This window comes from Manihot esculenta, chromosome 1 (genome assembly GCF_001659605.2).
Source record: "Manihot esculenta cultivar AM560-2 chromosome 1, M.esculenta_v8, whole genome shotgun sequence".
Lineage (NCBI taxonomy): Eukaryota > Viridiplantae > Streptophyta > Magnoliopsida > Malpighiales > Euphorbiaceae > Manihot > Manihot esculenta.
This window is the reverse complement of record NC_035161.2, coordinates 8,324,542-8,351,054: the sequence shown is the minus strand read 5'-3', so window position 1 is coordinate 8,351,054 and position 26,513 is coordinate 8,324,542. Positions and strand designations below refer to the sequence as shown.

The 26,513-nt window shown below is 37.7% G+C and overlaps 2 protein-coding genes across 5 annotated transcripts; both read left to right on the top strand.

The window, feature by feature from the left end:
* Window positions 1–6,251: 6,251 nt before the first annotated feature.
* On the top strand, window positions 6,252–10,537 carry LOC110618900. 4 transcript variants are annotated; one of them, XM_043954687.1, is made up of 6 exons: window positions 6,252–6,399; window positions 6,493–6,587; window positions 7,114–7,197; window positions 8,288–8,390; window positions 9,407–9,697; window positions 10,045–10,537. In XM_043954687.1, exons 4-5 carry the CDS (start codon window positions 8,294–8,296, stop codon window positions 9,625–9,627), a joined length of 318 nt encoding a protein of 105 aa, XP_043810622.1. In that variant the 5' UTR covers window positions 6,252–6,399; window positions 6,493–6,587; window positions 7,114–7,197; window positions 8,288–8,293; the 3' UTR covers window positions 9,628–9,697; window positions 10,045–10,537. The 4 variants fall into 4 exon arrangements, with proteins under 4 accessions (XP_043810622.1, XP_043810621.1, XP_043810628.1 ...); XM_043954686.1 differs by having other exon boundaries at window positions 8,285–8,390; XM_043954693.1 differs by lacking the exon at window positions 6,493–6,587 and having other exon boundaries at window positions 6,294–6,399.
* Window positions 10,538–11,339: 802 nt separating this feature from the next.
* LOC110622107 (protein IQ-DOMAIN 17) lies at window positions 11,340–14,000 on the top strand. Its single transcript, XM_021766499.2, has 5 exons — window positions 11,340–11,958; window positions 12,047–12,337; window positions 12,420–12,653; window positions 12,742–12,891; window positions 13,106–14,000. The coding sequence occupies exons 1-5, from the start codon at window positions 11,833–11,835 to the stop codon at window positions 13,826–13,828; spliced, it is 1,524 nt and encodes a 507-aa protein (XP_021622191.1). The 5' UTR covers window positions 11,340–11,832; the 3' UTR covers window positions 13,829–14,000.
* Window positions 14,001–26,513: the final 12,513 nt, after the last annotated feature.

Below are 26,513 nucleotides of genomic sequence, written 5' to 3'. Positions count from 1 at the left end.
AGTAGAACCAGTAGCCCCAGTTGTCCAAACACCTAAGCCTAGTTCACCTGGAGGAAGTATGGTACAGATGACAGACTATTTGAGGTTGGATGTTCCCAAATTTGAGACAGGTGATGACCCTTTTGAGTATCTCAGAACGGTCAAGATGATAACTGATGAGTTGGGAGCTAGTGAGAGTAGAGCCATTCAGATGGCAGGGGTCACATTGAAATGTAAGAAGGCAAGGGAATGGTTCAACTAGTATGTGGACCCGAGGGTAGAAAGCTTATCCTGGGAGCAGTTTGCTACAGAGTTTGCAGGATGGGCTTTTCCAGATAGCTCAAGGGAGCGTAAGGAGAGTGAATTTGAGCAGCTAAGGCAGACAGAAAATAAGAGTGTAGAGAAATACCCAGAGAATATTGATCTTTTCCCTCTGGGCGAAGCTGCCACAAAGAGTAAAAAGAAAGTTAGAGGCCTGAAAGGGTCAAAGAAAAAAAAAGTTCTGGAAAAGGTTTAAGTCTAGTATGGGTTTTAGCGATGGCTCGAGTTCTGGTTGGGATTGTTCTAGATGTATGAGGTGCAGTAGGAGGCACAAGGGAGTCTGTCTAGTAGGGACAACAGCATGTTTCAGGTGCGAACAGGACGGGCACATAGCACGTGAGTGTTCCACCGCGACTTTGATAACACAGTCCCAGCAGATAGCTTCAGACAGAGTGGCTCAGCCAGGAGCCCTAGCCATGGCGCTGGGCAAAGGCAGAGGGAGCGAGATCACTCCTTCTTCCACAGGTTCCCCAGGTGAAGGTCCATCAGTACCAGCACGGATCTTCGCTTCGACGCAGCCGGAGGCTCACACATCGGACATGGCAGTGACAGGTACTTTTCACGTCCATATGTTTTGATGTGTTTTCTATGAGAGACTCTGATTTTTCGCTTTCCTTAGTGCCTTGAGAGCCACAGAGAGTAGGGGTTTGATAGCTTCTGGGATTAGAATGTCCTCTTTGGGTCAATAGACCCAAGTGTGATCCATCAGCGGCAGAGTCAGTCTGCCAGTTGAGTTCAGTGCTAGTTGTGAGTAGGTGCCTTCCAGCTGACCTAGTGGTTCTAGAGTGATTGTTTGACGTCATTCTAGGGGTGGATGGGCTAGCTACTCATAGTATTGCTTTAGATAGCAGAGACAGAGTAGTCAGGCTTAGAGATCAGGGTGGATCACAAGTAGTTTGTTGAGGGGACAGTGTAGAGATGCCTGGAAGTTGATATCAGCCCTATAGGCTCTTAAACTGTTTAGGAGAGGGTATCAGAGGTTTCTTGCTTGTGTCAGAGAGCATAGCAGTTAATCAGATCACTCGTTTTAGTGCCCGCAGCCAGAGAAAAGTTTTAGATGTTGTCCCAAACAAGCCGTCAGGGTTACCACCTGCTAAGAGAATAGAATGGGATATAGGAATGGTGTCTAGACCCAGAACCATTGGCACCAGTAGAGTGAGAGAGATAGTAAAAGCCAAACGAGTAGTAACTAGAGGTTAGTAAGCCAGGAAAGAGCTCAAGAGTGTTGCTATGAGATGCTATGGCCTTGGATTTTATCCAGGTATAGGGAGAGTGATCTCTCATCTCTACGTGCAGCCCTCAAGTAGAAGAAATAATTCAGAGAACAGAGGAAGAAGGAGAAGAGTAAGAAAAGAATAAAAGTAAGTGAAATAGATCACAATAAGAGGAAGAGAAAAGTAAATAAACTAGAGTAGAACAGAGAAAGAAAAGAGTAGGAATAAGTGTAAGTTCAGGAGAAGATTTCAGTTTAGTCTGGGATTAGGTGGTGGTTGAGGCAGAGGAAAGGGTTGGCCTTTCCATTAGCAGGTTCCCGAGGGAAGTTCCGTTAGCTTGCTCGGATCTTCATCCTGACTCAATAGTAGGCTATCACGTCGAACACAGTGACGTCAGGTACGTTCACTTGTGGATGTTCGGACGTGTATGCTGTTTGTTTTGAACCCGAGTGTCTCTATTTCCTTGTTGCTTAGTGAGCCGTTGATAGAGTGGGTTTGATGACTTCTGGGCTTAGAGTGTTTTCTCTAGGTCAGTGGACCTGAGTATGATCCATCTGAGGCAGAGTCAGTCAGTCAGTTCAATTTAGAGTTTGTAGTGAGTAGATGCTATCCAGCTGACCTTATGGTTCTAGAGTTGGCTATCTGATGTCATTCTAGGGTGGATTGGCTAGCTACTCATAGTACTACCTATGTCTGCAGAGACAAGATAGGAGAGTTCAGAGTACTGGATAGTTCAGAGGTAGTCTTTGGTGGGGACAGAGCATAGGTGCCTAGAGGTTTGATGTCAACCCAACAGGCTCCTAGTTTACACAGGAAAGGTTGTCAGAGGGTTCTAGCTCTTGTGAGCGAGTTTAGTAGTCATATCAGGGAATCAGCCTCAATGCCTATAGCTAGTGAGTTCTAGATGTTTTTTCCAGATGAGCTGTCAGGTTTACCATCTGTCAGGGAGGTTGAGTGTGGAATAGGAGTGGTGTCTGGACGTGGAACCATTTCTTTCCGTCTACCCTACAAGATGGCACCTGCAGAGAGAGAATAGTCAGAGTAGTACAGAGAAGCTTGGTAGATAAAGGTTGTATCCGACCTAGTACCTCACCCTGGAATGTTCCAGTGTCAGTGTGAGAACCGAAAGAGGAAACCTTGAGATTTTGTAACGACTGTGAGCAGTTGAACAAAATCACTACCAAGTACAGATGTTCCCATACAAAATGGGTGCTCTATAGGAACAGCGAATAGAAGCTGGTTGTTTTCCATAATAGATCTAAGAGTTGGGAACTATATGTCGAAAGTTAGAGAAAAGTTAATTTAGCAGTTGAGTAAGGGTGAGATCTTTATTGATCAAAGGAGTTTATAGTGACGAGTCTAAAACAGAGGTAAGGGGTAAAAACTGCTCAGCGACTCTAAGTATATAAAATGTTAACTGCCGTCAGTTAGAAGTCGCTTATCAGTTTATCCTATAAAAACAGGTATTACTTCAGACTGATGATCGGTTGGATCAGCTGGCAGGAGCCAGTTGTTTTCCAAGCTAGATCTGAAATCTGGGTGCTAGCTGTTGAAAGTTAGAGTTAGTCCAGTGTAGTAGGAAGGGATCAAAATAGAAGAAGCCAGTATAGCAAAGAAGAAGAAAGGCGGGCAAGGATCAGAGTGCGCAGTAAAAGCGTAGAATAGTTCAGAACAATAGAGAAGCATGCCCATTATCTACTAAGTGTTGTAGATTTTAAGAGAACACGGCATAGAGGCCAAGTTCTGTAATATGAGTTCGATTTCGGGGCATGTCTGTGTGAATCGTGATGTGTCACAATACGATTTTTGAAGTAAGTAGAGAGTTGAAGCTATAGGCAAGTCATCTACCATTTCCTTAGAGTTGTTGCTCCTCTGACCGGGTTGAGTAAAGAGAAGCAAAGGTTAGTGTAACCAGAGTAGTGTGAAGAAAGCTGAGAAGAGCCAAAGAGAAAGGAAAGTCAGTAGTCAGATGAAAAAATCAAGTCAGTTGTGTACTGATAGAAGTGATAAACAGTCAGTGTAGAGTATGGACGCAGCTTAAGCAGTTAAGAGTCAAGAATAGCTGTGTCTCTTCTCAGAGGAAGGTGTTAGGCTTTCCTTAGATGCTTGTTTGCATGTATGTTTATTGTTATTTTAAACATTCGAGGACGAATGTTTTTAAAGGGGGGAAGAATGTAATACCCGGCTAAATTCAAACATCGGAATTCCTACCGTCCGGTGGAATGCGAGGATGTCAGAGGTTTCTAGAAGGGTAAGAGAAAGGTTTTCTAAAATGTTTTCGAGTGTTTTAAAGGTTTAGAATGGAAATGGATTAAGTTTTGAAGAGAAAAGGCCAAGGAGGCATTTTGCCATGTTCGGCCGCAGAAGGTAAAGTTCGGCAGCCGAAAGTGCATGAGATTCGGCCCCCGAAAGTCTGAGTTCGGCCGTCGAACGTTGCATAGTTTTGCATGCGATTCGGCTGCCGAAGCTGAGGTGGTTGTTCATCTATAAAGGGCACCGAGTCCAGAAAAAAGAGGAGGATTCTTCTCTCTTTCTGGCCTAGGTGAGTTCTTGATCTCCTTGGATTGTTTTCATGGTTTTTTCATCAAATCTTTCAAAGTTAAACAAGTTTTAAGTAAGTTTTATGTGTTTTTGAAGAGTTTGAAAGTTTGGAGGAGTTTGGAGCTTGGATCTCCATATCTTCGAGTTTGGATCACACCAGCCTTTGTTCCTCAAGAGGTAAATGGAGATCCTTGGTTTTTATACTATTTTCTATACGTTTTATGAAGGGAAGGGGAGTTAATGCTTGAGTTGGCATGAGTTATGCATATTAGGGTTTATGGACCCTTTATGCTTTATGTTTGCTTGTTGAGCTTGTTTGTTGGAGTTTAAGTTGTCTTAAGCTCCTATATGCTTGTTGTTTTGAGATATGGATGAGTTAGAGAGGTTGGATGCATGTTGGGAAGGATTGGAAGGTGTGTGAGGCGTCTTTGTGCACGAAGCTGAGTTCTGGAGGAACTTAGGTTCGGCAGCCGAAGGAGGATTCGGCCGCTGAACATGCCCGACTTTCGTCTCTGGAGGAGACATTCGGCCGCCGAAGGTGCTGCCGAAGGTGCCCTGTCCAGCCTTCCTTTGCTTGTTTTGCATGCATGTTTTGAGGCGTTCTAGAGGGGTTTTGGGGAGTTGTTTATCAGTTGCATAGAGTATGTTTGGTGCCTCATTTGCATCCTCCATTGTAGGATTGGACCCGAGGAACCGAGGTGTTTAGCAGTAGTAGCTGCTTCAGAGTTAGAGGTAGCCCAGAGTTAGCCAAGCAGTGGCTACAGGTGAGTGGAACTAAACTTCATATTTTACTTAAGAAATGACACGTTTCTAGCATGATTCATGCATCATAAAATGCCATGTTATGTATTAGGTTGTGTTGCATTAGAATCCACGAATATGATGCATTGCATAAGATGATATTTGTATGGATGAATGTTGGATGATCCTTAGCCCTTGATATAGTCAGAGATACTATGAGATTAGATGAGATATGGCATGAGATAGCCATACCAGGTCGCTCCTGGATAGTCCAGGTCGCTCCTGGTACTATGAGTTAGACAGACAGCCTGTCAGATCAGAGATCAGAGAAGTCCAGGTGATGACCTAGTCTCCTTAGCATAGTGGGACATGTTATGATATGAGATAGATAAGAGAAGTCCAGGTGATGACCTAGTCTCCTTGGCATAGCAGGACATATTATGACATGTAGTAGAGGGCTATTGGTGACAAGTTCATCCGTGAGATGATATGTTTGTGATGTGATGCATTTCATGAAAACATGTAATGAATGAATTGTTTTATTGTTCCTCCTCACTGGGCTATAGAGCTCATCCCACTCCCTTAACCCCAGTTTTGCAGGTTCTGAGATAGCTATGGGAGGTCAGAGTCAACAAGAATAAAGAAAGATATGCATGAATGTATGTTTGTAATAGCGAAGTGGACATGATGTAATTAACAGATTAGTTGTAATGTAATGTATGTCATATACTTGATAGACTTGTGCTTTCCCTAGTGTCTTTGCTTTAGTGCAATGTATGATTAATCCCTTGTACATGAATCCTGTTTTACGTTTCTTGATGAGAAATGTGTGTATCAGGCTTAATGTATGGCTTTAATGAGATACCAGTAGATTGTGTTACAGATTAAAAGGGTTTCAATCCCTTGACCCACAGCAGATAGTAGTCACTGGTATAGGCCCTGAGGGCCATTACAGATTTGCATATCTGAGTAGCAGTAGTTAAGCCTGGAGAGTTTTACAGGATTGTTGAGTATTGTTGATCATGTATGGGATTTATCAGGTACACAGAGAGTATAGTCGGCTTGCTATGGGTCCCAGCGGCCTTAAGCCGATCTGAATCCTAGTGCCAGTAATGGTTCGAACCGTTACAGAGGGGTACCGATTTCTGGGCTGTTACAGTAATATTATTTTATAATTCTAAACAGAACTATTAATTTAGTTAGTACTAGTAATATTTTTAATATATTATTATAATAATATTATAATTAAATAATATTAGTTAAATTATATTAATTTTAATATGTAATTATTATATTTTATTATTTTAATATATAAAAATTGATAATAAAAAATTATAAAAAAAAATATTTAAAATTATAATTTTATCCTGTTATTAAACTGATTTGTTTATAATTCATTAAAAAAAATAAATTAATCTAATTACAAAATAAATAAATTATTTAATTTATTTATTTTTTCTATGTGATAAATTATAAATAACTCAATGTTGCCTTCCTTCTAGCCTTTCTCTTTATCAGTTTCCTCCCCCCCTCTGTCTCTCTAATGCAATGATTCCGAGATTGCCCACTACCTTTTGATGATCATCGCTGTTGTTCTTATGGAGTAAGTTCTCCTCTCAATTTTCTTTACGGTTTCTCTATCTATATATGGGTTTTCTTTAAACCTAATGTCCTTCTTTCCTTCCCCAATTCATAGTCAAGCTTCAGCTCACAGACCCACGACCCAACCTTTGTTTTAATTCTATTCCCTCAAGCTCCGGTTGGCAACAATTTGAGCTCCGGCAGTTTAATGTGCCACTCTTTTTTTTTTTTTTTTTTCTTTTTCATTTTGATTTTAGACGGTGGCTTGCCTTTGTTGATTGTTTGTTTTGAATTTATGATTTTCGATTCCTCCTTTGTCTCTCCGTTGCTTGTTTAACTATGTGAAGGGAAAGTAGTTCTGAAGAGCTGAGTTTCAAGTTTGATTTCTCATCTTATCTGTTCAAGAAGATGATTTTTTCCACTTTTTTTGAACTGGGATTTCTCATACTGCTAAACCAGCTGCGTTTAATGAATTCTTTATCTGCTTTTCAAAAACAATGCTGGTTTGCTGTATCTAATTTTGAATGGAATGCAATGCAAGTTGTACACTACATGAAGTAATTGGCTGTATCTATATTGTTGGTTGCCCAGAAAGCTGCTAAAGGAAAAATCGTTTTTTGTTGGTTTAAATTAGATATGATTTTTGAACTTCTTTTTTGTTGTCTCTACTTGTTTGGAATTTGAATTACTATGAATTCTCTTAGGTTAATTTAACTTTTATTGTTTTGAAATTCAGGTTTCGTGGCACCAAATCATGTCAATGACAAGGGGCTTTTCTTGAAGCTAAGAATAAAGATATTTTTGCAACTTTTTTAATTTGGTGGGTATATGGATGCTTTGAAATTATGAGTTGCCACTTCTGCTTTCTTTTTTATAGTTACTGACAAAAATTATAGGAAGTTCATAGATCAAGAAGAGAAAGACATTACTGGGAAGTGTAACCAATGCATATAAAAATAAAACTTAATGTGTAACATACCTTATGGTTAATTAAAACCATTAAGTTGTTGCTTTGAATTTTTTTAAGGCTGTGGTTATCTATTATTTGCATGTTGTCTTACATGATAGCATATATCATTTACTATCCTATTTCAGAATTGTCTTAGAATTGTTGAACTGAAAGAGGGGGGGGGGGATGTTGAATGTTCATTATGCAATTGAACTTTTCAATTTGGCTAGTAACTTTCATGGAATTAAGCTGGGCAATGTAAATGCCAACTATTTCAGATTCAATTTCAAACACCTGTCTTGTGACTAAGCCACAACCCAAACAGGAAAACATGAAAGGGGAAGAAAATAGAAGGAAAGAAACCAGATTAGAAATAAGAACGGAGGAGGAAGAAGAAATAGCGAGAGAGAGAGAGAGAGAGGAAGAAAGAATTACTGAGATGAAGAAAGAAGATAGTTGTGTTATTAATTTTGTAAAGTACATTTGCTGAAGTATACATTTTCTACAACTAGTATATGGCTCATTTGACTTTTATACTCTACTGCTCACTTCAGCCAGATTACCTAGTAGCTCCTGCATTCCTAAATCTTATTTTGGGTCTGTCCCTTTAACCTATTCTGGAAGCTACAGATCAATGATAACATTTCTTTTCTGCATCTTTCCCTCTTTCTTCACGAGGAGCTAATTAGGGGTACATCCGATCTTGTTATGATACTAGGAAATAGAAACTTTAGGGTTTATGAGAAAGAAATTTTCATATTTAATTGGATATGTTTTTCTAATAATCTCTATTTTCTTGGAGAATTTTCTGAAAAATCTAAAAGTTATTCTACCTCAAAATGCACCCTGACATATAAATCAGTTGTGTGAACATTTCTGGGTTAATAATTTACCTAACAAAAAAAAAATCTCTTTTCTACTTCTATCTAATAGTCTTTCCATATCCTCTCTCTTGAAGTAGTTGGCAATGGCAGGAGTGATTAAGAAGTTCTTCATTGCTTCCATGTTTATGTGGATGGCTCCTATTATCATCCTTTGTGGTTTTAACCATGACTTGATCCCTGGTAATTTTATCTAATCCTTTTTGTTATTTTCTTTTCATGATAATCTATGTATCAAATGAATACTTTTAAGACAATTGATATAATGGATGGAAGTTGTTTATGCAGGATACATCCAATTCTCATATTTGATCACCATATCTAGGTTTATACTTCTTTAACTTTAAATTCTCACTGTTTCCAACATAAGTGATATGTGCTGCCACAAATATTTTGGATGATAGAAATGCTATATGCTATCTCTCCGTCATCTTCAATGCAAGTATTGTACTATCTTGGTTTGGTGAGTATCAAATGCTATTTTTTTGAATTCTTGCTTTGGGTCTTGACCTCTTGCCATGGAGGAAAAGAATTAATGTTAAAGATCTTTCTTGTGTGAAACATTCATACTGAAGTATTCTTTACCACTTTAGGCAAGTAAAATCATTTTGGAAAGAACAGATATTAAATTTTGATATTTTGGAACACAAACACATCTTTTTCATTTAGTAGTGGGAGTTGCATGGGTTGTGAGATCCACACTATGTCTTCATTGTGATTCTAGGGTAACTCTGACCTTAAGGCTAGGACTCCTGCAATTAAGGAGTACATGCAACTTCACAAAGAATTTGGTATGGCAACTTTTATAAGTTCAATTGAAAAAAGCTAAAAATTTGAAAGGAAATTATGCGGAAGATTATATACCGTGTTTCATGAATGATTCTCCTGCTTTCAGTAAGAATTTTCATCATAGACATGCATTATATCATTTTCACCGAGAAAAAAAAGTTATCCATGCATTTCTGGAGCAGGTAATTCCTCCAAAAACAACATTCAGAAAGGTCTCTAGATGTGAATTATTCCATCTCTCCTTTGGTAAATCGCACTTTCATCATATGAATGTCATATAAGCTTTCTAGTACATCTTGATGAAATTCTGCTTTGAGAAATGGGAAAGAAGCCAAGTGCCTTAAAATCTGGTTTACTAGTTTAGTCACTGTAATCAGACTACTTGACCAAGTGTTATCCATTTGATACAGGGGTAAGCCATTTATCTCCCTATTCCTTGACACTACTGAGCGGATTTGTTGCCGTCATATCAGTCAATATAGTTATCGCATTCTACATTTATATGGCCATGAAGGAACCTGCAGATGAGCATGAACCAGATCCAACATTTGTGTCCGAGGCTAAAGCTAGTGTTAGTCATCTTATAGGTAAAACAGAGGATTCTTCACAATCTATGAAGAAAGAAGAATAGGGTAGCCAGAATTTTTCAGCACATGGGATGAACAGAAGAATTGAAGTTGGGGCTGGGCATTGATAACAGTGTAAGATGTTTCTTACTAGGTGACTGTCCAATTGCTAGTGTACATTATATTTTTGGCCTGTTCACAGTTTTGATATCATTTCACATGATGTAGCCATTATTACCTGAAACATGAGTCCTTTGTAATTATGAGTTCTGCATCATGACAGCGTATGTGTCTTGTGGTACTTTTGCAATTTTTTCTTACGGTCAAAACTAGAGCTTGAAGGCATTTACCTTACTGGGATGGGATCATGGGATAAGTAAAATATATATTCCTTATTTTGTTTCAATAATTACTTTTATTTTTATAAAATTAAACTCATTAGTCCTTCTATCAAAGCAATTGCTAATCAACTTTTCCTGCAGGTCATGGAGTGATAGCCATGTGGATAGCATTCTGTATAAGTAAGAAGGAATTACTAAGAAGTGTCAATGTTATGAGCTTTAATCAGGAGCATCAATGGAGTTAGAATCAAGAAGTCATAGGGAGAGGTGTAGCATCACTTTTACTGAATAAAGATGGCAGCCCACACAGAGCCAGTGATAAATGAAGCACAAGAGAATCCAAGGCTGTTTTCAGCAGCTCATCAATTGTCATTTAATTCACTACCTTCCAAATACCATTGCTCCCCTCCCTTACTGCACAATACAATAAAAAATTTGTCAAAAAAAATATGCATATGATACAAAACAAAACAGAATAATATATACTATATTATGTTTTAAAAACTCTTGACTGGTCTACCAAATGGGACAATCAGTAATTTTCAACAGTAAATAAGAGATGTGGACACTTGCAAACTTGACCTGGTAACAAATGTATTGGAGTGAATTTGAGAAACCTCAAATTTAATTTGTACTTATCTTTTTAATTCATATAACTTAAAAAAAAAATAGAAGAAATCCTATGGCTATTACTATGGCTAATTAATCTGATAGTAAATACATTAGAGTGAGTATAAGGATATCAAATTCAACTCTTCCATTTTATTATCCCCTTCGAAACTTCAGAAAAAAAAAAAAAAAGTCCTATGGCTATGGCTAAATGCCCTAAATTAGGGTAGGTAATCCCCCAGTTCCCAAATGTTCAACACTATTCTCTCCAAAATAAACCCTTCATCATTGTGTTTAACACCTAGGACTGCTCATCCCTCTGGGCATTTTTTGGTTTTCAGTCCAAATTGATTTCTGAAATTATAGATTTTGATGAAATTTGAGGATTTTTAGATTAAAATTTTAATTTGATTTGATTTTAATTCATTATATTGCTTATCACTTATTAAATGAATTGATAAAATATATATAAATATTTTCTTATAATTAAGGTTTAATTTTTCTCTCCTTTCTAAAATATCTATTGAGAAAATTCATGTATAAAGAATTTAATTGTATTTATAAAATTATCAGTGTAAAAAATTATTTTTTAAAAGAAATTACTTAATTTTTTGTATTAGGAAAATATTTTTTTCCTCCGAGCAATTTTTTTCAACTATTTCAAACGCTAATAAAAAAATTATTTTTTTTGGAAAAATCGTGAAAGCAGAGGCTTATGAAAGAAAGAAGGTAAAGTAAAGGATTAATCTCAACACGTGAAGCCATGAGAGTTGATCAATTTTTCTTGGTTTTTCAACAAAAACATGAAAAGCAAGCAAAAGAATATATCAAAGCAAAAAACAAAAGCAAAGCAAAGCAAAGAATCAATACAGTATTCTCTCGCCTTCCTCAGTCCTCTCTTTTTCCATCTCCAGCTTTCAGCATTCTCGAGGCTACGCACTCTTTGATGTTGTCTCCAACAAATCTGACACTAAAACTCCATTACTGTCCTCTCATGCCACTACATATAACACCAATCCTTTCACCATTATTGTATGTTTCTGCTGCTCAATACATTAACGTTATATATACATACATACATTATGCAAAAGCATAGCTCAGAGCTGGCGCTGTTCCCAGATCCATGGACTCTCTGCCATCATTTTCTTTTCTTTTCTTTCGTTTATGTCTCTGTGCATTTTGCATTTAAAGCTAGCTACCAACTACTCTTTTTTATCTGAGAAGCTGTAATGAATGAGAATGAGATTGTATCAATGTTTTAAGACTTGGTTTTGCTACTTTTTAGTTTAAGTCTATTTGCTTTCCCTGCTGCATATTTTCATGGGGAAGGTTGGAGGAACTTCTTGGTTGGCTGCAGTTAAAAGGGCTTTCAGATCTCCTACCAAGGATAATGAGAAGAAAAGCTGCAGAAGGAGGGAAGATCGAGAACCAGAGGATGAAGAGAAGGTTCTCTTTTTTTTTTTTTTTTTTAATTTAATGTAATTCTTTCAACATTTTGGCCACTAACAACGTTACTGTTTCTGGGTCTGTACAGAAGAGAGGAAAAAGAAGATGGATATTCAGGAAATCTTCATCAACTCAGGAAACAACAGTTATACAACATTCTGCAGAAAGAAGCATAATTACTGCTGCTGCTATTAGTGATGCAGCTGATGCTAAGCAAAGACATGCACTTGCAATGGCCATGGCCACAACAGCAGCTGCTCAGGCAGCAGTTGCAACAGCTCAAGCAGCTGTGGAAGTAGTTAGACTCACCAGGCCAACTCTTTTTGTGAAGCAACACTTTGCTGCCATTGCTATTCAGACAGCTTTCAGAGGATACCTGGTAATTAATTATTGATAGAGTAAAAAAAGTATTAATTAATGGGCTTTTTTTAAACAATTTTTTCTGCATGTGTGATTAAAAGGCCAGGAGAGCTCTTCGGGCGCTTAAGGGACTGGTGAAGCTGCAAGCTTTAGTGAGAGGACACAATGTTAGAAAGCGAGCAAAGATGACTCTTCACTGCATGCAGGCTCTGATGCGAGTTCAAGCACGAGTTCGGGATCAACGCAAGAGGCTTTCTTACGAAGGAACCACAAATTCCATCTCAACTGATCTTAACAGCTTGTGGGGGTCGCAGCTTGCTGATAGAAAGTCCATTGTAAGGAATCTCTTGCAGTGGTAAAATCACTAATTTTTTCTTTTTATGTTATATTAAATGGAATTTGTAACGTTTAAAGTTAATGCAGTCTAGGGATGAAAGCAGCACTGCTGATGAATGGGTCAATTGGGATGATCAACACCCACATTCACTGGAAGAGATCCAAGTGATGTTGCAAGAAACAAAGGAAGTTGCCTTGAAACGTGAGAAGGCCATTGCTCATGCTTTTTCTCACCAGGTTTTGACCACTTCACTTCTTCCTCATTCTATCTGCTCTATTTCGGCAATTAGCTGTTAATAAGTAGCTTTTTATAATCCATTCCTTCCACCGTTAAATACTGAGTGGTTGCACTAAACACTACCTCCGTAGTTGTTGCCAAACAGAGTCTATAAACAAGGCAACCTTCTCTAATTGCTGCACTTTCTGCCTTGTTGAATGATTTTGCTGACAGATGTGGAGACCCAGTAGAGTGACATATGCAAGTGAAGGAGAACTGGAAGAGAAACCCAGATGGCATGATCGATGGACGAGGAGGAAGCAATTAGAGAACAGAGGGATCAGAGGTTTAAATGATCAGAGAGAACCCATCAAAACTGTTGAAATTGACACCTCTCAACCTTACACTTTCTCGACCCCAATTGCTCGTAAATCCCATCATGAGTATCATCACTATCAACAACAAAGGCCAAGTTCATATTCTGTTGCTTCCCCTCTCTCTAGAGCCCACAGCACTTTCCCACTTCAATCACCAGTAACACCATCACCATCCAAAGCAAGAACGCTGCTCCAAGTTCATTCAGCCAGCCCTCGCTGCTTCAGAGAAGACGGGAACCAGCAGGATCGATATCACAAATGTGTAACAACTTCAATGCCTAATTACATGGCTGCTACTGCATCAGCCAAGGCTCGTTTCAGGTCACAAAGTGCACCAAGGCAAAGGCCGTCAACCCCAGAAAGAGAAAAACTGGGTTCAACTTCTGCAGCCAAAAAACGGCTCAATTTCCCAGTTCCTGATCCTGTGACAAGCAATAATGTTGCAGATTATAGCTTGAGGAGTCCAAGCTACAAGGGCAATGTTCATGAAGATTATAACATGTCTTCTTGCTGCACAGATAGCCTTGGAGATGAAGTGTCTCCTCCTTCAACCAATGATCTCAGTAGATGGTTAAGGTAATTAAACCCAAGAAAGTGATGAGTGAAACAGATTTGCAAGCCTGGCTATGTAGGAGGATTAGCAAGGTTGATGACCATATTAAAGATGTGAAGAATTAGAAATGAAAGTCAATGTAGATGGAGATCACATGTGAAGAGAATTTTCTAATATGAAGACATGAGTTTTTATGATTATATTCACAAAGTTCATCCTTTTATTAAATTATATAATAACAAAAAATTATAAATTTTTTAAATCAATTAATCTTCAAAAGCATACTTTTTTTTATATGGTAATTACTATTTTTGTATTCACTAATTTTATTTCAAGTAGTTTATTTTTTTAGTTTTTTATAGTGCTAATATATATTTTCTTACGGGCTCTGCAAGTCCGGCTATCGCACTTCTTTCGGTACCGAAAATTTTAAATTTTTTGGGAGGGTTGAAAAGAATCGGGACATGCTTCCCGTCTATTCTCGCGACACTCTACATAAGCAGTTCAACATGTTAACTAATTGATTACGATAAATTGAACCATAAAATCTTACGATATCAAAAATTAATTTAAGATCAATTACTAAAAAAAAATCTATTGATTAATAAAAAAAAACTATTGAAAAGAGTCGGGACATGCTTCCCATCTATTCTCGCGAGACTCTTGTCACGTCTTGTTGATAGATTTGCGCCTCTGGTTGGCAATAAGCAATGCCTTAAATACAGTTCTAACAAAGTATTGATACACTCGATTTACCTATTTGTTTAGGGATGAAAACTCGTAGAACAATTAAGATTAGTCTTCATGATCTTGAACAACTCCTTTACATCGACCCACTTCTTCATTTTCTTTGCTGGCTTTGCTAAGGATACCTTCGTTAACTCGAACTTTTCTTTCCAGACTTTGACAAATCAAAAGGCATATGGATTTTTCTCCCTGCACGGCGCTTTAATTTCTAATTGCTTTCACCATCATTTTAGTTACACACCATGAATAAATTATCCATCATTAAGAACATGATAATTATTTTTTTCGTGTGACCCGCTTTTTAAATTGGCTTTTTAATTGAAATTTTAAGCAGTTCAACAGGTTAACTAATCGATTACGATAAATTGAACCATAAAATCTTACGATATCAAAAATTAATTTAAGATCAAGCACAAAAAAAATAAATCTATTGATTAATCTACTTAAGTTTCAACAGTTCTACTTATGTTAATGAGACATATAATTAAGTTTATGGCCAAGAGGGACAAGACAACATGTACATGCACGAAATGTAATTATTCACAAAAAGACTTTGAATAAAAAATCACAAATTAGGGATGTGTGTATGTCCTACAGATGAGATAAAAGAAACATAATGTCTAGTGTACTTATAATGAAACTTCGATTGGGCATTACACTTCCTTCAGACATTGATTTTCCACAGCCTTTACCTTTTCTTATGAAAGAACCACATCGAACATGTTTGTTGTTTCATTTTCTCAATCATGATCATGATGTTTCATTCATTTCTTTTCTGTCTCGTTCTCAAACACTTTTTAAAAGTCGAGATATTTATAACATAGAGAAAAAACTCATTCTTTAATTTTAAAAAATATATTAAAATATTTTTAATGTTTTTTTTAAAAAAATTTATAATTTTTATATATTTATACTTTAAACCATTGGATTTGCATTGAATTAAATGCTTGGTAATTAGAAGAATGAGGTTCGTTTAGTAAAAGCAATGGGCTTTCTCTCTCACGTCTTAGGCAATAGTTTAGGACAATTTAGTTTGGGTCCCTTTGGAAGGAAACTAAGACCAGCCCAGATAATTAATTATGTTTACATAACATAATTTTTTAATTTTTAAATTCATTATTTGAATTTTAAATTCTACACAAAATAATTAATTCATATTCTAAGACACTCACAGATTTAATTTAATGGTAAGTGTATCTGAATAAATTTGAGATATCTCAAATTTTACTCTTTCAGTCTCTATTTCAAAAAAAAAATCAATTCATATTCTTATAAAACCTAAATATTTCATTTTTTTATAAATTGCAACTATTAAATCACTTGATTTTATAAAATTGTCCAATAAATTCAACATCCAAATTGTAATTATTAAATTAAATTAAATTAAATAATACATGATAAATATTTTCCTCTTCCTGGTCCATGATAGATCTGGTTTTCTTCTGGGTCCCTTCTTGCTGGGCTCCCTGATGGGTCTCTTCATGTTTTACCTGGTGAAAGGACCTGTAAAATAAGAAAGAATGGTCAGGGGCCTACCGGGTGTGCCCCGGCAGAGGCCCTCCGACACTCAAGTCAGATTTTATGGCTCAGAGTAGTATATTTAGGCAAGGGTTACAGAAAGAATAAAAATGATGTCCAGGAAGGAGAAAGAAGAAGAAGAGAGTCCCCCTGCGTGGTTTTTACCGTGATATATATATCTGTCTCTCTGCCACAATGCTAGCTGTCTTCTGCCGCCCAGCTCCGTATGTACGGATGTGTCAGGTGCCTGCTCCATGCGTAACGGCCATTAATTCTTCTCTGATACGCATGCGGAAGGACCCACCAGCGGGGCAGGTTAGTCATTTTCTTCTTTCCGGGCTGGGTTGAATGGTAGGGTTGGAGTTGAGCCTGGTGAGGGCCTGATTATTGGGCCGAGAGGTTTGGGCCGGCTTGATTGAGGAATCTAGGCAGAGTCCGGCCCTGTGACTGAGCGGGCTGGACCTGGCTCTCGAGGGGAATATTGTAGCCTTCGGATCATGGACTGTTTTCATGGGCCTGGCCTTTATACCGGGGTGAAGAAATCCAGCGATCATCAATTGCCCCTTTATCTCCTCAGCAGTTATTCCATGACTGGTGAGGGGATAAATCTTTAAACTCTATTCATGACCGTGTGGTCTGAGAACTGCTCCTGTCGAAAGTATCCCTTTCTTGCCTTTTTATTATTTTTGCCTGAGCGTTGGACTCTTGTGTATGTTTTTTGCCCCTGAGTATTTATGGGCTGTCTTCTTTCGAGCGTTTTGCGGGCTCTTTGTTGCTTGGACCTTTCTCTAGGTCAGCTGAGTTGGTTTAGTGTGAGCGGTCAATTCTCGAGGTCGTTGCCTCTCATGATTGCCCCTGATTCTCTGTTTGGCTTTGTATTTTGGTATGCGGTTTGCTTAGGAATCGCCTTGCCTTAATTCGGTCTGTCTTATCAGGTTTACCAGTACTGCGCTCGTTTTCTTGAGATCGGCATGATGCTTTGGTACTTTTGGCTGTTGTGTGAGATTAAAGTCTCTCTACCTGATGACTTGAGCTCCTTTGGGAGGTCGGAGTTTAGCTTTTTCATTTATGGTCCCGTGCCCCAATCTTTTATGTGAGATCAGAACTATGTTCTTTATGAGTTGTTTTTGCTTGTAGCACCGGATGATCTTGGGGATTCCGGCTACTTTTGCTCCGGGAGATCTTTGAGATCTTCGCCGGTCTTCTACCTCAGTGAGGTCTTCTGCCTCATTGAGGTCTTCTGCCTCAGTGAGGTCTTCTGCCTCAGTGAGGTCTTCTGCCTCATTGAGGTCTTCAGCCTCAGTGAGGTCTTCTTTTGTCAAGACCTTATTTAGGTCTTCTCTTGCCAGGACATCTTGGGGACCCTGGTCTTCACTCTCCGGGAGGTCTTTTAAGATCCTCATCGGCCGTTTTTATTTTGTTTTCCCTGGAGTTCTAGGGGATCCCGGTCTTCTTTGTTTTCCCGGGAGTTCTAGGGGATCCCGGTCTTCATGCTCCGGGAGGCATCTTTAAGATCCTCGCCGGCCGTTCCGGGGTGACCTCGGGGCCCCGCCGGCAGTTTTTTTGTTTTGTTTTCCCGGGAGTTCTAGGGGATCCCGGTCTTCTTTGTTTTCCCGGGAGTTCTAGGGGATCCCGGTCTTCATGCTCCGGAAGGCATCTTTAAGATCCTCGCCGGCCGTTCCGGGGTGACCTCGGGGCCCCGCCGGCAGTTTTTTGTTTTGTTTTCCCGGGAGTTCTAGGGGATCCCGGTCTTCTTTGTTTTTCCGGGAGTTCTAGGGGATCCCGGTCTTCATGCTCCGGGTTCCGGGGTGACCTCGGGGCCCCGCCGGCAGTTTTTTGTTCCTCCTTGAGGTTTTGCACAAGATTCGGGCTCAGTGGCCTTACTGTCGCTTCGTCATCTCAGCTGGTTTTGTGCCTAACTGAGGTCTTGTTCATTTTTCTGAATTTTTCTGCAAAATAAGAGCTTGCACAGAGCGTATATAACGAGAATGCTTGTTGTTAATTCAATAAAATCCGTCAATAAATAATATGCCGCACGTGTCACTTGGTTTCATTCTTCAGATGAACAAATGCAAGTATTAACTCTTACAACGTTAACCCATGCATTTTTAGAGATGCAATAAACAATATTTTGCATGTGTAAATTTCTTCAGGACTTTTCGATCTATAAAATGCAAGCTATTATCAGGATATCTAAACTCATAGAGGTTTATTTTAAACTTAGTCTTACTATTTACATGCGAAGCATGCCTTTTAATCAATTTATAAAATCATCTGTAAAAAATAATTACCAATAACCAAAGGCAATCTTGAAATTTAAATTCTATCTTACCTATTTGGGACTTCGAATACTAATTGTAAAAAGAATCGGTTAATTTATAAAAAAGAGTCTTTTTCTTTTTCTTTTTCTTTTTCTTTTTCTTTTTCTTTTTCTTTTTCTTCTTTTTTTTATTTTATTTTATTTTTTTTATTATTTTTTTTTTACATGCATGTCTATATGTTATATTATCATGCACATGACATGGCATGAGATGAATGCATATGTAGACACATGCCTACATAGAACTACGAGAAGAGGAGATAGGAACCTGAATGGGAAAAGCATCCATGTCAGCTCTGATGGCAACAAACGGAGGCCCACCAGTGCCGATCTAAGCCCGAATACCCATTTTCTTCTGCTTTTTCTTTTCTCTTTTCATCCTTGCCGTCCTTTAATTCATTTGCAAAACTCTCTGGACCTTTCTTCTGGTTCTCCTCATTCAAATCTTTCACATAAGCTACACCAGAATGATTATCTTTTTTTAAATAAATTGTCCTTCAATCCATTTCTGCACTTCTCTTCATTGGCACAGGATGATCCCGTCCCCTTGGTTTTCTTTGAATGGGTCATGAAGTCTTCATCGTCACTCAAATTTTCCTTATAAGAGACCTGTTGCTTACGCCGATCAGATCTCCTTGGACGCTTTCCATAGCTACTCGAATTCACTTCTGCCTTAAACTTACCATCTTCATCAACTAGCATATCTTCTTCAGCAGGTGCGATTCTTCTTGCATTGATATAAATGTATATGTATTATTGGCATACAAAAAAGCCAATAGAGAGGACACTTGTCCTGCTGTTATAGGCTCTAGCCCATTCACGCGTTCACCTTCCTCATCTCCTTTTCCTTTCTCTGTTTGGTTCCTGAAAGCATTAAACTGCCTCCCAAATATTTGCTAGTGTTGTTTCTTGCGGTGGTGCTACTCACTACTCACTCTCTTACCCAATACAAGCCACTAATTAACAAGCCTCCTCCTGCAGTTGGTACAGAGGACGCAACACACAGGCCACCGGCAAAGAAGAAACCCCCCCACTGTACAGCCATAGGCCTCTGTCATCCGATTAAGCGCCCAACGCTAGAGCTGGCCTATTCAATTAGGGGTTGAAGGCTTGCCGACCTGGTAATCTAACCGGCCTATCGAGCTCTTGATTGTCCGACCTACGGGTTTGAGCACGCAGATCCCTCGACGCTTTAACCAAGCGTTCCTTCGATGCTCTGCCCAGCGAAGTTGTTTCCTGCAAGAGACAATTTGGTGAGCTCGTCAAGCCTGTAAATCTGAGGTGAAACAGAGCCACACAGATTCGATTCTGTCATCTCCCATGAAACCACACGCCCACGAGAGCGACGAACTCCTGCGCTCGTCTTCAAGCCGGCCAATGTCTACAACATTATTCCTTCCGACCTGAAACGCGAGTCCGACCTCAAGCATGGCTCCGACCTCAAACACAAGTCTAATTTCGAGCATGGGTCCAATCTCAACAAGCAATCTATTACTATAGTCATTGGACTTGCCGAGTTCTCCGGCCTCCAGCATTACGCGAACCAGAAACAAGAGAGCGGCAACTGGACGCGACAATCATTTTTATCCGACCCGAAATGTGAGGCCGATCTCAGACACGGCTCCGTCCTCGATCACATCTAAGCTCGAGCACGGATCCGACCTCAACAAGTAATCTAACGCTGTGGTCGTCGGATTTGCCGAGTTCCTTCTGTCTTGTTATTCCGACCAACCAACCCAGAAATATTTCTCTGCAGAACACTGGTTCTAGAAGCCAAAACCCAGGAAGAAAGGTAACTCTTCAAACACGGATCCGACCTCGATCACATATCTAAGCTCGAGCATGGATCCGACCTCAACGAGTAATCTAATGTCGGGGTCGTTGGATATGTCGAGCTCCTTTCAGTTTTGTTACTCCGACTAGCGAACCCATTGACGGTCTTACTAGCGGTGCTTGATCAGTCATTCTCTCGACAATCAGACGGACTAATGCCGACCATGCCGACCTAGGTATCTCATCTCACCTTGTCTTTGAGCTGGACGGCGTACCGCGTCCGAACTTATCCACCTTGCCTGGATATTTGATTATTTCCTATTATCTTCAGGTTGCTCTGATACTTGAGGGGCGTTGCTTTCCAACAGAGTTGGATGGCTATGAATCGTGTATCCTCTGACCTCATGTTCTATCCGACCTGAAATGTTAGTCCGACCTTGTCTATTTTTCATTTATTAATTTTCTCTCTAACTTGCTAACCTGAGATTTTACAGCCGATCTCACAACTTCAACAAATATATATATACTTCTCATTCTTTTTTCCTTTTACAGAAAAGATTAAAATCTACACTCAGAGACAAGCACTTCAATCTGAAGTTTCACCTCATCACCTCATCAGATCTTCAAAGAAAAAGTTAGTAGTAATAAAATTCAATAAATGTTAAAATAAACAACGAGGGTAGGAAAGTGAAGATTAAGAGACTGTCAAGATATTCTTACACCAGCTGGGTCTTTCTTTTCAGCTGGGTTACTGTAAATCTCCAGCTTTCTTTTTCGTGTAAGCTTTTTTTTTTGTATTGTCTCCCTGTCGCCCCGATGCTTTCCATCTGTCCTGAAATGCGACTCCAACCTCGACCACGGATCTAGTTTCAAACATGGATCCGACCTCAACGAGCAATCTATCGCTGTGGTCGTCGGATTTGCTGAGTTCCTTTCTGTCTTGCTAAACACGGCTCCGACCTCCTTTTTTCTCACGGACTCCTCTTCTCTTTCTCTCACCTTCTTCTTCTCTCTCTTTTTTTTTTTTTATATATATATATATACAGCGGACCTCAGAATTTCAACAATACATATATTCCTCACCCTTTTTTTTTCTTTTACAGAAAATATTCACCAGACTTCAAAGAAAAAATCAGCCGTAATAAAATCTAATAAATATTAAAATAAATTATCTGAAAGACCATCAAAATATTCTTTAGCACAATGAACCTTTCTTTTCAGCTGGGTTATCTGCTCAAACTTTCGTACCTTATGTGGATCTCAATGGGTGGATCTGAAAACTTTTGAGATAGTAAAATCTCTTTCGTGGAGGGCACATTCCCGGCCAAGCTCGGCGAGGGGTTAAAAGGAATGGGTGGTTGGTTGTTTGGAGTTGTAGGACTGGAAAATAAGAACCATTGCCCCTCTTGGGCAGAGCTCAGATTATTTGGAATGACGTTAAGGTTATTTTCTTGGTGGTTTGCCATTGTGGATCTCAGTGGGTTTTGAAAGTGAAAACTCCGGTGATGAAAAGATCTCCTTCGTTTCCCACAGACGGCGCCATTTGATAAATATTTTCCTCTTCCTGGTCCATGATAGATCTGGTTTTCTTCTGGGTCCCTTCTTGCTGGGCTCCCTGATGGGTCTCTCCATGTTTTACATGGTGAAAGGACCTGTAAAATAAGAAAGAATGGTCAGGGGCCTACCGGGTGTGCCCCGGCAGAGGCCCTCCGACGCTCAAGTCAGATTTTATGGCTCAGAGTAGTATATTTAGGCAAGGGTTACAGAAAGAATAAAAATGGTGTCCAGGAAGGAGAAAGAAGAAGAAGAGAGTCCCCCCTGCGTGGTTTTTACCGTGATATATATATCTGTCTCTCTGCCACAATGCTAGCTGTCTTCTGCCGCCCAGCTCCATATGTACGGATGTGTCAGGTGCCTGCTCCATGCGTAACGGCCATTAATTCTTCTCTGATACACATGCGGAAGGACCCACCAGCGGGGCAGGTTAGTCATTTTCTTCTTTCCGGGCTGGGTTGAATGGTAGGGCTGGAGTTGAGCCTGGTGAGGGCCTGATTATTGGGCCGAGAGGTTTGGGCCGGCTTGATTGAGGAATCTAGGCAGAGTCCGGCCCTGTGACTGAGCGGGCTGGACCTGGCTCTCGAGGGGAATATTGTAGCCTTCGGATCATGGACTGTTTTCATGGGCCTGGCCTTTATACCGGGGTGAAGAAATCCAGCGATCATCAATACACATAAGAAATATAAGTAAAAGAAATACATTATTAAAGATAAACTCTATTATTGATTTTAGTTGAACTATTTTTTTTAATTATAGAAAAACAAAACTGCGCAACTTATTTTAAGATAAAATAAAAAATATAAAATGCAATAATAATAATAATAATTTATTTGGATTTACAACTAACGCTGCGATTGGATGAGGGAAAATGGAGGGAATGGAAAATAAGCATGACAAGACATTTTCCACCGTTTGGTTTCCGACAGAAGGGAAAATAATGGTTATTTTACATTGCATATTATCCCTCCAAAATCGAGAGAAAGTTGGCGGCACAAGTGAAAATAAAAAATTACATAACTATCCCTTTATTTTTAGAGTTAATAATCAAAAAAAATTTCTGTATTTTTAATTTTATTATAATTATATTTTATATTTTTTAATTAAAACTTAAAATTTTAAATTTACAATAATTATACTCCAACATTATTTATACAGTTAAAAACTAATAAAATTATCATATCAAATCTTTATATTTTAAGATAATAATTTATAAATTTAAAATAAAATTTTCAACAAAATTAAAAGTATAAATTCTTTTATTAATTATCTATTTTGTTAATTTTTTTAAAATTCAATTTAAATATTAATATAATTTAAAAAAATTATGAATTAATATTATATTTTAGAATTAAAAGAATAATTTTAAAAAACATCTAAAAAATATTTTATTATTTTTAATTTTTTTATGTTAATTATTATTTAAAATTATTTTTTAATATTTTATAACTAATATATTTAATAAAATTATTTTTTAATGATAATTTTAAAAATAATATTAAATAGAAAGTATATTAAATAGATTTTTAAAAAATCAGTTAATAATAATTTTAATGGAATAAATTCAAAATAAATTATTATTATAAAATAATTAATAAAAATTAAAATAAAATAATAATAATAATAATAATAATTTTTAAATATATTTAATAATAAAAAAATTTGATAATTTTATAAATTTTCATCTGGAATACATTTAATTAAATATTAAAAAATAAAATATAATTACAATAAAATAAAAAATAAAACTTTTTTTTTTTTCATTCAACTCTTATTTTTATTCGTATCTTCACCGTCACGACCAAATGCCATTCTTTATGATTATTTGGTATGACCAATCCAGCAGCATATTTGAGTTCCACGCTAACTATTTTTATAGAATATTTCTTTATTTATAATTTTTCTAGATATTTTCTCATGTGATCTTTAATTTTATTCCATGATTATATAAAATTTATTCTCTTGTAATATTAATTTTATTCCTTAATTATGTAAAATTATCTTTTATGTTAAATTTAATAGGTTTATCATATTATTATTTATTTTTTTAAAATTATTATATATAATTTATAGAATAAAAGTAAAAATAATATTTTTACTTATTTTCTTTTTATTCATTTCTTTTTTAAATAAAAAAATTATTTTTCTTTATTTTCTGCTTATCTAAACATAGAGAAGAAAATAAAGAAGAAAAAGTAAAATTTATTTTCTGCTTATTAAACTTTCTTCCCTCACTTTTTTCTGAAAAAAAAAATAACCGTAAAAATAATTTAACTTACGAAATATATAATAATTAATCAATTAGTTTAACATAAAAATAGCAATAAAAGAAACTAAACACGTCTTGTAACGATCTGGAACTGGACCGCTACCGGTGCTAGGGTTCAGATCGACTTAAGATCGTTGAAACCCATAGCAAGCCTACTATACATCCTGTATACCTGATAAAATCCCATATATGATCACACAAGATAATATAAACATAAACATTCTATGAACCATGACTCAACCTGTGAAAATGTATCAAAAACATAAAACTCAATACTAGATCCCTTATCAAATGCTTTAATATGGTAAACATTACATGTCTCAAGTTTGGTTCAAACATACTCATAATTAAAATTTTTTACATAATTATCATGTTAACAGAGATTACAAGAATAAAAACTAGGACAAAGCACAATTCTAATCCATTAAACAATACATGTCTACAACTATTCTATTACATTAGGCTATACCAACTATTATGCCGACTCCCCTGCTATATTTGATCCTGCAAACCTGAGGTTAGGAGAAAGGGATAAACTACAAGAGTTTAGTGAGCAGAACATAAAAAAAAAACAGTTTAATAAACATATGCTCATATGAAATGCGTCACAACACAAACAATTCATATCAAGATGGACTTGTCACCAGTAACCCTCTACATATTCCAATGTGCCCGGCGCTCGACGGAGCTTCTCAGGACTTTCACTTAAATATAACATAACATATCCATAATGCCAGGAGCGTAGAATGGGCAGTCCTGGTATTTCCCTTACATCGTGCCAAGGGCGTAGAATGGGCAGCCTTGGTCTTTCCGTATCATATCATATCATATCATACTCGAGGGCTAATGGGTCATTCAATATCCATCCACATTAACAGTAAATTATGCAATGCATCATATTCATGAATTCTAATGCGAACATCCTAATATATAATCATGGCATTCGTGATGCATGAACATGCTTAAAAAGTTTAGTTACTTTGAAAAGATAGTTCAGTTCTACTCACCTCTGGCTGACGCTTGCCTAACACTGACACAATTATCTCACTGCAAGCCTCTAGGGTCTCCTAGGTCCGATCCTACACAGATGGATTCAGATGAGAGAACTAACATAACTATTACATGACTCTAAACAACTCCCCAAAAATCCCCTAAAACATATCAAAACATGCATATAAAACAAGCAAAGGAATGCTGAGCAGGGGACTTTCAACGGCATGTTCAACTGCCGAAGGTCCCTCACAGATCCGAAAGTCAGGGACTTTAGGGGGCAGGTTCGGTGGCCTAAACCCTTCACAGATCCGAAAGTCAGGGACTTTCAGGGGCGGGTTCGATGGCCGAAACCCTTTCACAGATCCGAAAGTCCATGCTTTCGAGGGCAGGTTAGGTGGTTAAAAGGCTGCCTTCACTGGCAGATTCGGCGGCCGAGCCTGGGTTCTCCAACAAGGCAGAACCCGATTCTGTCCTATGTACACAGCCACCAAAACACTCCAATCCTCACACCCAACTCCTCAATAACATGCATACTCACTCATCAAGCATAAGGGGCTTAAAAACTAGTCTAATCCCCCAACAAGCAATAACAAAAATAACACAAAAGCAAACATTCATTAATAACCCAATTCAAACCCTAAAACTTTAGATCTAGCCTTTTCATGCTTTATTAACCCTTAAGCCCTTCTTAAAATTTATTTAAAACATAGTAAAAACAAAGATCTAGACTTACATCTTGGAGATCTAAGGGTGGCAGCAACCCCAACTTGGAGATGAGGTAAAATAGTCTCCGGAGGTCTCCAAGGTTTAAAAACTTGGATTCAAGCTCAAATTTTAAAAAACAAGGCAAAACTCATGAATTTCTTAAGAGATTTGAAGAAAAAACCACAAAATCATAAAAAGGAAGGCATGGACTCACCTCTGCCTGAAAATGGAGAGAAAGCTCTATCATTTTCGGGCTGAAAGGTCTCTTATAGGTGGCTGGATAAATTACCTTCGGGGGCCGAAAGAAAAAGTCCCGCGGCGGCACCACCTTAGGCGGCCGAACTTGAAGGTTCGACGGTCGAACCTGGGGTTTTCCTTCAAAACATTTTTTTTTCTTTCTTTTTAACTCAAAACCTTAAAATCTTCAAATTCATTTTATAAAAACCTTATTTTAACCGTCTAAGGATATTCCAGTTTTAGGAATTCCAAACTCCAACGAAGATTCCGTCGGAGGGTTGAAATTTCGACGTCGGAGCTTAGCCGGGTATTACACGTCTACAATAAATGATGAATTTAATCTTCCATAATATAATAAATTATAATTAAAATATATAAATAATGAAACATTCAAATTATTTATTTAAATTTGAATTTTTTTTTAAAAAAATAAGGATTGAGAATTGGAAACCGAGAGAGTAGAATTTGAGAACTCTCAAATTTACTCGGATGCACTTACCACCAGGTTAAACATGTGAATACATTTAAATTTAAAATCTTTATAACATAAAATTAGTTACAATAAATTAATTTAATATGATCACAAATAAATTTAA